At 41.9% G+C, this 12,571-nt stretch overlaps 1 protein-coding gene across 8 annotated transcripts in view; it reads left to right on the forward strand.

The window, feature by feature from the left end:
* The window catches only part of SERGEF (secretion regulating guanine nucleotide exchange factor), a 248,292-nt gene that overhangs the window by 10,085 nt on the left and 225,636 nt on the right, over positions 1 to 12,571 (forward strand). For 6 of the 8 annotated variants that reach the window (XM_008275115.4, XM_070072692.1, XM_070072734.1 and 3 more), the window contains 2 exons: positions 3,938 to 3,998; positions 11,923 to 12,036. In XM_008275115.4, the coding sequence (XP_008273337.3) occupies positions 3,938 to 3,998; positions 11,923 to 12,036 (175 nt within the window). The remainder of the gene's footprint in view (positions 1 to 3,937; positions 3,999 to 11,922; positions 12,037 to 12,571) is intronic. The other 2 variants (XM_070072699.1, XM_070072714.1) reach the window with 1 other exon arrangement.

Raw genomic sequence — 12,571 nt, forward strand, 5'->3', positions numbered from 1 at the left:
AAGTCACCATTATCTAGTTACAGAACCTTTTCTTTTACAGATTATTTATTTATTTGAGAGACAGAGTTATAGACAGAGAAAGAATCTTCCATCTGCTGGTTCACTCCCCAAATGGCTACTGAGCAGATCCAAAGCCAGGAGCCAGGAGCTTCTGCCTGGTCTCCCACATGGGTGCAAGGGCCCAAGCACTTAAGAGGTCTTCCACTGCCTTCCCAGGCTACAAGCAGAGAGCTGGATTCAAAAAGGAGCAGCTGAGACATGAACCAGTGCCCATATGGGATGTCGACACTGCAGGAGGCAGCTTTACCTGATACGCCACAGTGCCGGCCCCTTCACAGAACGTTTTTATCACCACCAAAAGAAACTGTACCCAATAGTAGTCACTCCCCATTCAGCCCCTGGTGACCACTAATGTATTATCAGTGTCTTTGGATTTGCCTGTTCTAGGCATTTCATATAAGTGGAATCATACAGCACATGGCCTTCTGTGTCTGACTTATTTTTCTTCATGTGATGTTTCCGAGTTTTATTCATGTTTTAACATGTAGATGAAATTAATCTTAATAATTTCTTAACTAATCCAGTATATCCAAACTATTACTATATCAGGTGTCATCTATATGAACTTTGTTAATGTGATATTTTGTATTCCTTACTTTGTGCTAAATCTCAGAACTGATACACATATTTTAGTCACAGCATGTTTCAGTTTAATCCCATTTCAGGTGTTTACTGACCAGGTGCAGCTGCTACCATATTGGACCGCTCTATTAGGGAAGACTCTTGGCCCAAGTTCAGGGTTCTTTTCACTGCATCATATTTTAAATGTACACATTTTTGTGAAGTATATTTTAATCTTATCACTGTAAGAATATGGAATTTTGAAAAAAAATATACTGGACTCTGAGTTTCACCACCTAAGCTGCCCTACTCCTATCTAATTTCCCTAAACTTTGATTAAGAGTGGGAGATTTGTTTCACTGGCGAGAGCGTGGGTCTTCTCCTCTCATCTCGCTGAGCTTGGACACTGGTCTGCATGGTGTTATTTGGGGTAATGGTTCTCATGGTATGCAAACAAGTTTAGGCTCTGTAATCTCTGTTGTAGCTCCCAACTGCAGAGAAATTGTAAGAATCTACATATACGTTATAATTAATTTAGCTTAATTGTAATTCATATAGTTAAAAAGAAAAAAAGGAAGAATGGTTAAAATATGTTGGATGACAGAATTAGGAAGTGAAAAAGAATTTTGACAGGCTATGTCTTATGGAACAATGGAAGGGATGTTCCAGAGTGAAATATAATAGAAATCTACCCATTTTTAAAATGGCAACTATTATGTATAGGCATTGTGTTTAGGAAGGGAGGACAAAAGTGAGTAAGATTTGTGCTAGCATTTGACAGTCTTGTAGTTTTGTAGTACATGACAGAAACATACATACCTAAAGGCAGTACCATGTTAGAACTATGATAGGTGCATATGTAGCCCTGAAGAGAGAGTACTGCACTCTTGTTTGGGGGAAGGTGGATGAGAGTAGGCTTAAACTGGTCTTAAAAGTTGAGTAGAGGCCAGCATCGTGGCTCACTTGGCTAATCCTCCGCCTACGGCGCCGGCACCCCAGGTTCTAGTCCCGGTTGGGGCGCTGGATTCTGTCCCGGTTGCTCCTCTTCCAGTCCAGCTCTCTGCTGTGGCCCAGGAGAGCAGTGGAGGATGGCCCAGGTCCTTGGGCCCTTGCACCTACATGGGAGACCAGGAGGAAGCACCTGGCTCCTGGCTTTGGATCGGCGCGGTGCGCTGGCCGTAGCGGCCTTTTGGGGAGTGAACCAATAGAAGGAAGACCTTTCTCTCTGTCTCTCTCTCACTGTCTAACTTTGCCTATCAAAAAAAAAAAAAAAATGTTGAGTAGAAGTTGACCTGGTTTGGAATAGTAGGATGCAAAGGAAGCCTTCTAGACAGAAGCAACTGTACAGGCAAGGGTGTAGAAGCATAAAACAGGAGCTTTGGGGTACTGTAAGCAATTCAGTATGGTTAGAATATGGGGAAATGGTGGAAGTGCCAGGCTAATGTGGGTGGGGAGGGGGTAGTCAGGGTGGTAGCATATGACAGATGGTAAGAATAGTGTATTAGGGCCAAATAGGGCAGAGGGTAGGATGGATTGAAGGAAGATTACTCAGGGAACTCTTGCTGACAATCCAGACAAGAAATAATCTTGGCCCTAAAGAAAGTAAGAGCAGTGGGGATGGAGAGGAAGAGATGGAGATGAATGGTGCTGATGAGATAAAATCCACATGTAAAGCTCTTCAGTTAGTTTTGGGGAGAAAAAAAGTAAGAAAAAAAATTGAGATGGACAGATAGTATGTTCACATTATATATCAGCAATAAGATTTGAGCATCCCCAAAGCTAATGTGGTTGTGGACTCCACTGACAGGAAAAGAACGTCTCTGGAAGAAGGAAGGCCAGACTCTGTCCTCTGTACTGGTCACTGCACTGGCATGTTGTGTTCTGTTCTGGATTTGGTGCTTAGGCCCTGGGCATACAGGTACATAAAGGCCTTGCCTTAGTGGGTTCTGAAGTTCAGAAAGGCACTGTGGACCTGTCAATAAATAAATGTGACAAAGCCCCACAGGGGCTGTGATCGATGCATATACATTCCCTTTGAAAGACGGAAGTTGAACAAAAACAGCATATTTAGGAGAGAGAAACCAGGAAGGGGAAAAACCCAGTGGTGGCTGATGGGACTCGGGGTTTTGGCCTAAAGAAGAGCTCTGCATCAGTTCTCTGTTGCTGTGTAAAAATCACCCCCAAAATTAGCAGCTCAAAGCAACAAACATTTATTACCTGCTGTTAGGTTTGGAGGGTTGGGAATCTAGGAGCAGCCGGGGTTGTCTCGTGGGCTTGCAGAGATGTTGGCTGGGTTTGTACGCAGCCTCTGAAGGCTCATCTGGGTGGGTGGACCACTTCCAGGAGGCTTGATTCCTTGTTCTGCGGGTCTCTCTGCAGGAGCGTTCACAGTGACACCTGGCTTCCCCCTGGAGTGATGGGGTGGGGGTCGAAGGCAAGCGGGAAGCCTCAGTGCCTTACCGCCTCGTCTCTGAGTCACCCGCTGCTTCCACGCTCTTTTCATCGCAAGTGTGTCGCTGAGTCCGGCCCACACAAAAGGAGGGGGGTGAAGTTCCACATCTTGAAGGGGGGAGCATCAAAGATGTGGAGGACCTATTTTTAAAACCACCACGAGATGTCTGAGAGAGGACATGGCAACTGTCTTCAAATATTTGGAAAGCGTTGTCATTGTCGAAAGCCTCAGGCAGATAGTTCTGGCTACATCTAAAGAGATAAGTGGAAGAGGGCAAAGGTGGAACAGGCACGTGGTGGGGGGGCGGTGGTGAGCCCTATGTCACTGGAGGTGGGTGTTTGGCAGGGGTCAGATGAGCACTTGGCAGGGTGTTGTGGGGGGGTTTCTAACATTGCATAGGGATTGGGCTAGAACAGGAGCAGGAAAGCTAAGAGCCCTTTGTAAATAAAGTGTAATTGGAACAAGGCCATACTCCTTCATTGATGTATAGTCTAGCTGCTTTTGTGTTAGAATGCCAGAGCTGAGTAGTGTGACGGGAGCCATATGGCCTGTAAAGTCTAAAATACTAAAATCTGGCCCTTCACAGAAAACACTTATCAACGCCTGGACTGGGTGACTTTGGAGAGCCCTGCCCAGCACTGACAGGCATTGTGAAATATAGTATTTTAAAAAGACCTTTTTTTTTTTTTTTTTTAAATTTAGGGCTAAATGTAGAGTTATTTGTGAGTGGAGCTGTTGGAGGGGGCACTTTAAACCAGTCAGACTAATAAGGAAGACCCTGCTGCACTGTATTTGGGCATGCATTACATCAGATTTTGTGGATGGATGATTCTGAGGTCTAAGCCCTTTGCTTTATTTTGACAGCTCCTGAGAGAGAAGGTTGTCTGTGTTGCTGCTGGGCTGAGACATGCGTTAGCCGCTACAGGTGATGGTTTTGCCTTTGTTTTCCAAATAGACATGTAATAAGGAAGAACTGGGCTATAGGAGGAAAAACCCTTTAAGGAGTATTGCAGGGTCTTGCTGGAGTATAGTTCTGATGAAAAGGGGTGAACATAAGGCATAGACAGAAGGCATAAGTCACGTGGGAAAGCCTTTAGTAGGCATGGAGGAATAAAATGAAGTTTTCCAGGCTTTTATGTTCTAGGCATAGTGCTAAGTTCCCCTCATTTAATCCTCACAACCAAGAATGATGTAAAATTTTTACATATGGAGAGACTGAGGAGAGACTGCCTTCCTAGTAGATTTTGCTATTTTCTAATTTGCAAATGCTGAATGAGTTTGTCTCCTGTCCCTTGTGTGTGAGGTGGAGAGGGGAGGTGGTATATTTGAGAGCAGTGACTGTTATCTGTCCCTTGTTCATTTTTATGCTCTCCCTCCTTTTTGGCTGAAGGACAGTACTAATCGGCTGTGGCAGCCAAGGCTCAAGTGCTTACGTGAGTCCAGTTGTGGACTGGAGGAAGATGAGACCAGGTGAGGAAGAGTTCAGTGCAGCCCCGTGCAGATGGTCTCCTGGGACTTAGTGTTGAGGATATGTTCTTTAAAAAAAGTCAACTTTTAGGCCGGCGCCGCAGCTCACTAGGCTAATCCTCCGCCTGTGGCGCTGGCACCCTGGGTTCTAGTCCTGGTCGGGGCGCCAGATTCTGTCCCGGTTGCTCCTCTTCCAGTCCAGCTCTCTGCTGTGGCACAGGAGTGCAGTGGAGGATGGCCCAAGTGTTTGGGCCTTGCACCCACATGGGAGACCAGGAGGAAGCACCTGGCTCCTGGCTTCAGATTGGCGCAGTGCCGGCTGTGGTGGCCATTTGGGGGGTGAACCAAAGGAAGACCTTTCTCTCTGTCTCTCTCTCTAACTGTCTATAACTCTGCCTGGCAAAAAAAAGTCAACTTTTTCTTTTGAGACAAATGTAGATTCATAAACAGTTGTAAAAAATGAACTCAATCTCACATATTCTTTTCCTGACATCCTGGAATGGAACATCCTGTAAAATCATAGTGTGATCTAGCACAACTGGGATATTGACATTGTTCCAGTCAACATACAGAACCAATTCATTACCCCTCCTGTTGCCCTTTTATGGCCACATGCACTTCCTACCCTATCTTTTTCCTAGTTCCCGCCAACAATTTCCTGTTCCCCATTTCTAGGAAGTCACTGGAAAAATATTATATATAAATTATATTATATAGTAAATATATAGTCTTTTTGGGTTTCATTCAGCATAATTCCCTGGAGATTCATCCAAGTTGTGTGGATCAATAACTCATTATTTTTTGTTTCTGAGTAGTGTTCCTATGGATGTACCACTGTGTTAGTCTACTAGGGCTGTCCTATCAAAATACCACAGACTGGGTGGCTTAAACAACAGAAATTCACTTTCTCACCATTCGGGAGGCTGAAAGTCCAGATTCAGTGTGCCAGGGCTGCACCATGCCAAAGCCAGGGTATCAGTGGCCCAAGATCTTATGCCATCATCCTTTGCCTTCCCAGGAACATGAATAGAAAACTAGATTCAAAGTGGTGCAGTCAGGACTCAAACTGGTGTTCTGATGTGTGGTGCTGGCATTGCAAAGGGAGGCTTAACTCACTGATCCACAACACTGGCCCTTGTAATTAATTAAAAGTCTTTTAGCTTTATTGAGATAAAGTTGGTATGTGGAGAACTGCACCTATTTAATGTGTACAGTTTGATGGATTTGGACCTACCTATGATAGCATCTCCACAATAAAGATAACAGACATAATCAGTACCTCGCAAAGTGTCCTTGTGTCCCTTTGGTTTATATATGTGTTTGTAGTTTGTAGTTAGAATATTGATGATATAGATATACCCTCTTAATAAATGTTGAAGTACACAAAACTGTTATAACTATAGGCATTGTTGTCCAACAACTCTCTAGAACTTACTCATAGAGCATAGCTGAAACATTATACCCATTGAACAACTACTTTAGCTTCCCCTACTCCCCAACCCCCTGAAACCATATTCTGTTTTCTGCTGCTATGATTTTGACTTTTATAGATACCTTGTTTAAGTGATAGGTGGTGTATTTGTTTTGTGTCTGACATATTTTACTTAGAGTAATGTCATCTAGATTCATCTGCGTTATCCCAAGTGGTAGGATTTCCTTCCTTTTTTAGGGCTGAATAATATTCCATTGAATGTTTATATTATAGTTTATTTTTTAAATTTCTTTTTAAAATTTATTTTCATCTACTTCAAAGGTAGAAAGAGAGAGATCTTCTATCTGTTGGTTCACTCTATATGCCTACAAAGCTGAGGCTGGGCCAGGCTGAAGCCAGGAACCTGGAACTGCATCTGGGTCTCCTGTGTGGGTGGCAGGGTCCCAAGCACTTGAGCCATCATCTGCTGCCTCCCAGCATGCATTCGCAGGAAGCTGGATGGGAAGCAGACTAGCCAGGACTTGAACCAGTACTCTGATATGGTATTTGGACATTGTAAGTGGCAACTTAACTTACTGTGCCACTTGAACCCACACTCTGATATGGGATGTGGCTGTTGTAGGTGGCAGCTTAACCTTCTATGCTGCAATACCAGGCCCTGTTTCCATGGCTTGACTGCATTCAATACATTAGTGCAGATATCTCTTTAAGATCCTGGTTTCAGTCCTTTTCAATATACCCAGAAGTGGGATTGCTGGATCTTAGTGTAGTTCTATTTTTAATTTTTAAAGGAACTTCCGTAATTTTCCGTTGAATCATTTTGCATTCCCACCATAGTATTCAATGGTTCCAATTTCTTCACATCCTTGCTAACACTTAAAAAAAATAGTTTTCTTATAGATGTGAGATGGTATCTTATTATTTGCATTTTCCTTATCACTAATGTTACTGAACATTTTTTTTAAGATTTATTTATTGAAAGTCAGAGTTACATAGAGAGAGGGAGAGAGAAAAAGAGAGAGAGAGAGATCTTCTATCTGCTGATTCACTTCCCAGATGGCTGCAATAGCTGGGCTGGGCCAAATTTCTTCCTGATTTCCTATATGGGTGGCACTGGCCCAAGCACTTGGGCCCTCTTTTGCTGTTTTTCTCAGGAGATTAGCAGGGAGTTGAATCAGAAGTAAAGCACCTGGGACACGAACTGGTGCCCATATGGGATGCCAGCATTGCAGGTGGCAGCTTAACCCACTGTGCCACAACGCTGACCCTAAACATATTTCGTATACCCTTGGCCAGTTGTATGTATGTTCAAGTCCTTTTCTATTTATAATTTTTTTGCTATTGAGTTATAGGAATTCCTCATATACTCTAGAAGTTAACTGCCCATCAGATACATGGTTTGTAAAACACTGATGAATGAATTGGTGGTCATATATGTTCATTTTTATCCAATTACAAAGTAACAGCTTCCATCATGCCCTTGATTAAATTAATTATAAGCCCTCTCTCCCATTTAATCTGTAAATACTTTTGCTTGCATTTCTAAAAGATAAGTAATGTTTTTTGTAATACTTAATTTTTTCCCCAGAGACTTTTTATTTAATGAATACAGTCTTCATGCAATTCCTAAGTACAACTTTAGGAACATAGTGATTCTTTCCACCATACCTGCCCTCCCACCCCTCCTCCCACCCCTCTTCCTCCTCCCTCCCCTATTCCTATTCTTTTTTTTTTTTTTTTTTACTAAGGTCTGTTTTCTTTTTCTTTTTTGAAAGATGTATTTTACTTATTTGAATGACAGAGTTACAGAGAGAGGTAGAGACAGACAGAGAAAGAGAGAGAGATCAATCTTCTATCCACTGGTTCATTCCCCAAATGGCTGCAATGGCTGGAGCTGAGCCAATCTGAAGCCAGGATCCAGGAGTTTCTTCTGAGTCTCCCACGTGGGTGAAGGGGACCAAGAAGTTAGGCCATCCTCTGCTGCTTTCCCAGGTGCATTAGCAGGGAGCTGGATCAGAAGTAGAGCAGCCAGGACTCAAACCAGCGCCCATATGGGATGCTAACTCTGCAGGCCAGGCCTTTATCCCACTGCACCACAGTGCCAGCACCTATTGTCTATTTTCAATTAACTTTATACACATATGATTAACTCTATACTAAGTAAAAAGTTCAACTAGTATGAAAACAAAACAAAACAAAACTGTTCCTTAGCCATCAAGACAAGGGCTGTTCAAAGTCACTGCATCTCAAAGTGTCAATTTCACTTATATAGATTACCTTTTAGGTGCTCTATTAGTTATCATAGATCAGGGAGAACATATGGTATTTGTCCTTTTGAGACTGGCTTATTTCACTAAGTATGCTTTCCAGTTTCATCCATTTTGTTGCAAATGACAGGATTTCTTTTTTTTTTTTTACCACTGTGTAGTATTCCATGGTGTGCATATCCCATAATTTCTTTATCCAGTCTTCAGTTGATGGGCATTGGGTTGATTCCATATCTTAGCTAATGTGAATTGAGCTGCAATAAACATGGAGGTACAGATAACTCTTTCATTTGCTGATTTAATTTCCCTTGAGTAAATTCCCAGGAGTGGGATGGCTGGGTCATGTGGTAGGTCTGTATTCAGGTTTCTGAGGTATCTCTATACTGTCTTCCATAGTGGCTTTATCAGTTTACATTCCTACTAACAGTGGATAGGGTAACTTTTCTGCAGATCCTCACCAGAATTTGTTGAGTTGATTTCTGTATGAAAGCCATTCTAATGGGGGTGAGGTAAAACCTCATTGGGGTTTTGATTTGCATTTCCTTGTCAGATAGTGATCCTGAGCATTTTTTCATGTATCTATTGGCCATTTGGATTTCTTCTTTTGAAAAATGTCTGTTTAAGTCCTTTGCTCATTTCTTATCTGGGTTGTTTGTTTTGTTGTTGTTGAATTTCTTGATGTCTTTATGTATTCTAGCTATTAATCCTTTATCAACTGTATAGTTTACACATAATTTCTCCCATTCTGTTGGTTGCTTCTTCACTTTGCTGAAGGTTTCCTTTGCAGTGCAGAAGCTTCTCACTTTGCTGTAATCCCATTTGTCAATTTTGGCTTTGTTTGCCTGGGCCTCTGAGGTCTTTTCCAAGAACTCTTTGCTTGTGCCGATGTCTTGCAGGGTTTCTCCAATGTTTTCTAAAATTTGATGGTATTGGGTCAAATTTGATAGTATTTAGGTCTTTAATCCATTTTGAGTGGGTTGAAAACCACTATAATACCAGCATCAACCTGAAAATTAAGCAGTAATTCACTAATATCATCAGATATCTAGTCAGTGTTTAAATTTCCCTGATTGTGTCAAAAATATTTTTTTTAAAACTGTTTGAGTTAGGATTTGAATTTGGCTACTACATTGAAATTGGTTAATAGGAATTTTGAATGTCTTTCTAAAAATTTTAGTTTTTCTTTTCAAATTTTTTTATTGTGGTAAAATATGTGTGCATAAAGTTTATCATCTTAACCATTTTTTAAAAAGATTTATTTATTTATTTGAAAGGTAGAGTTACAGAGAGAGAAAGAAGGAGAGACAGAGGTCTTCGGTCTGCTGGTTTACTCCCCGGATGGCTGCTGCAGCCAGGACTGAGCCAGACCAAAGCCAGGAACCAGGAGCTTCCTCCAGGCCTCCCATGTGGGTGCAGGGCCCCAAGTACTTGGGCCATCTTCTGCTGCTTTCCCAGGTGCCGTAGAAGGGTACTGGATTGAAGTGGAGCAGCTGGGACTCAAACCTGTGCCCATGTGGGATGCTGGTGCTGCAGGCCATGACTTTAACTCCCTGAACCACAGTGCTGGCTCCCCATCAACCATTTTTAAGGGTATAGTTCAGTGGTATTAAATCCACTAATGTCTTTGTGCAATCATCACCGCCATCCATGTCTAGAACATTTTTCATCTTTCAAGACTGAAACTGTGGCCATTTAACAGTAATTCCCCAGTCCTTCTCCCCCCATCCCTGGCAATGACTGTTCTACTTTCTATCTTTATGGTTTCAACTCTGAGTGTCTCATATAAGTGGAGTAATACAGTATTTGTCCTTTCTTGGTGACTGGCTTATTTCGGTTATCATAATGTCTTAAGATTCATCTGTGGAGTAGCATATGCCAGCATTTCTGTACTTCTTCAGGTTTATCATATTCTATTGTGTATGTGTATATATGTAACATTTTGGTTATCCATCTGTTTGTGGATATTTAGATTGCTTCTATGAATTAGCTATTGTAAATAATGCTGATTTGAATATGGGTATATAAATATTTTTGTGGGATCATAGAATGATTTTATTTTTAATGTTTTAGATAACTGCAATACCATTTTCCACAGTGACTGTACCATTTTACTTTCCCACCAGTAGCATACGTGGATTCGAGTTTCACCACAGACTCACCAACACTTGTTCTGTTCTTTTTCTTCTTTTTTTTTTTTCTATAGTAGCATCCAAATGCATGTGAGGTAGTATCTCATAGTGGTATTGATTTTAATTTCCCCAGTAATTGGTGATACTGAACATCTTGTCATGTGTTTATTGTCTATTCATATATCTTCTTGGAGAAATGGCTATTCAAGTCTTTTGCCCTGGTTTCTTTTTCTTTTTTTGTTGTTAAGATATCTGAATTCTCTTTTAATCTGTAATTTTCTCTTTTTTTCTTTGTAATTTATTTGTTGAAGAGATTGTAAGTTGTATTTTATTGCAAAACTGTGCTTTGCTCACATTGTGTTCAGTATGATAGCTTATTTTTCAGAAAACTGGCTTGTCTATTTACAGCCTAAAGGACTATTACTAGTTATAAGATACATACAGGGGAACTGCTGTTGGTTGATGGATCCCAGTTACATGCACATTTGACTGTAAATCAGATATATAGAATTTCATCTGTGTGTTATATGAAGTTCAGCCATGGGTAAACTGAATTAGAGTCACTGGACATGGAAATAAAAGGCCATTCCACTGAACTCATGGCTATTAGGAAGCTATCTTGTAATCATAAATGTGTATTTATTTGGCAATTAGGACTCTTTGAATTCATCTTGGTATAATGGAGAAGGCACTGCATTAGGTATGAAGAGAACTGAGTCCTAGCATTTTCTCTATCACTGCTTCCCTGTGTTGCCTTGGAGAAATCGTAGTCTCTATTCAGGGACTCAGTTTTCTCATCCAGTAAACGTGGGCAACGGCCTTGATGACCTTCCACATTCTTTTCCAGTTGTCTGGAGTCTGAGTTTTCCTTGCAGGTCTATCCCAAACAAGGTGTCCTTCTAATGATTTGACTCTGGATTGGATATCTTAGAACTTTTTTTTTTTTTTTTAATTTTATTTGACAGGTAGAGTCATAGACAGTGTGAGAGAGAGACAGAGAGAAAGGTCTTCCTTCCATTGGTTCACCCCCTAAATGGCCACTATGGCTGGAGCGCTGTGCCGATCTGAAGCCAGGAGCCAGGTACTTCCTCCTGGTCTCCCATGCGGGTGCAAGAGCCCAAGCGCTTGGGCCATGCTCCACTGCACTCCCGGGCCACACCAGAGAGCTGGGCTGGAAGAGTAGCAGCTGGGACTAGAACCTGGAGCCCATATGGGATGCTGGCGCTGCAAGGCAGAGGATTAACGAGGTGAGCAGCGGTGCTGGCCCCATATCTTAGAACTTTTTGGAGGAAATTTTACTACATTGGAATTACTTTCATGGCCTTAGATTGCCCTGAAGATTAGATTTGTAATTGGCTTGATGGTAATCTCAATGATCAGTCCTAAGAACCTTTGAAGCAATTGAACTTTTTCATAATACTTAGGTTATTTGAGGATGAATTGTGAATTTCCCATTGCAGTGAGGTTCAGTGAGAAATCTGGCCATTCCTGATATGCTTTTTCTGGTCATTCCTGATGTGCTTTTTCTGTTTTCTCCTCTACTTCACTGGGAAGTAAGTGGCATGGTGTTCCAGTGGGGGACTGGTTTAGCATCATCTGGACGACGGTTGTGCCCTGGGAAGACTCTCCCCTTGTTCTTGACAGCAAAGGAGCCAAGCAGAGTGACAGGTGGGACCCTTATATCTTCTTAGTCTTATTTGTTCTTTGTCAGAAAGTGAAGAGAATGGGTAAATGGATATCTCACTTTTTCTGTTTTTTGGTCTTTCTAGCTTCCTTGCTGCTTGGTCTGTTAGTCTTGGTGGGATTTTTGTGGGCCCAGTCAAAGCAATTCTCTGCTGGCAGAGTTTGAAACCCATTGAGAGATAGATATAAGTCAGGGAGATTAAAGTGGTAATTTTATTATAGAACTATTAAAATCTGGTTTGGAAAACATGATTTAGGTGTTTGGAAACAATGTGTAGTAATAATGAGCCTCTGAGTTCTGAAACCCAGGCTGAATTTACCCAGCAGGTGCTACGGCAGCTACATCTCTAGTCAGCCCTGCTAAGCTTGCTGCATGGCCAGGAGGATGTGAGGATTCACTCTCTCCATGGGCAGGCAGACCCCAAAGGAAGACCTCAGACGAACTGTGTTGCACATGCCCAGTTCCTTCTCCTAGAAGGGAAGCACAAGTGAGTGAGGATGTAGAGAGAAGGGCGGGGAA

Source organism: Oryctolagus cuniculus, chromosome 1, assembly GCF_964237555.1.
Source record: "Oryctolagus cuniculus chromosome 1, mOryCun1.1, whole genome shotgun sequence".
Taxonomy (NCBI): Eukaryota; Metazoa; Chordata; class Mammalia; order Lagomorpha; family Leporidae; genus Oryctolagus; species Oryctolagus cuniculus.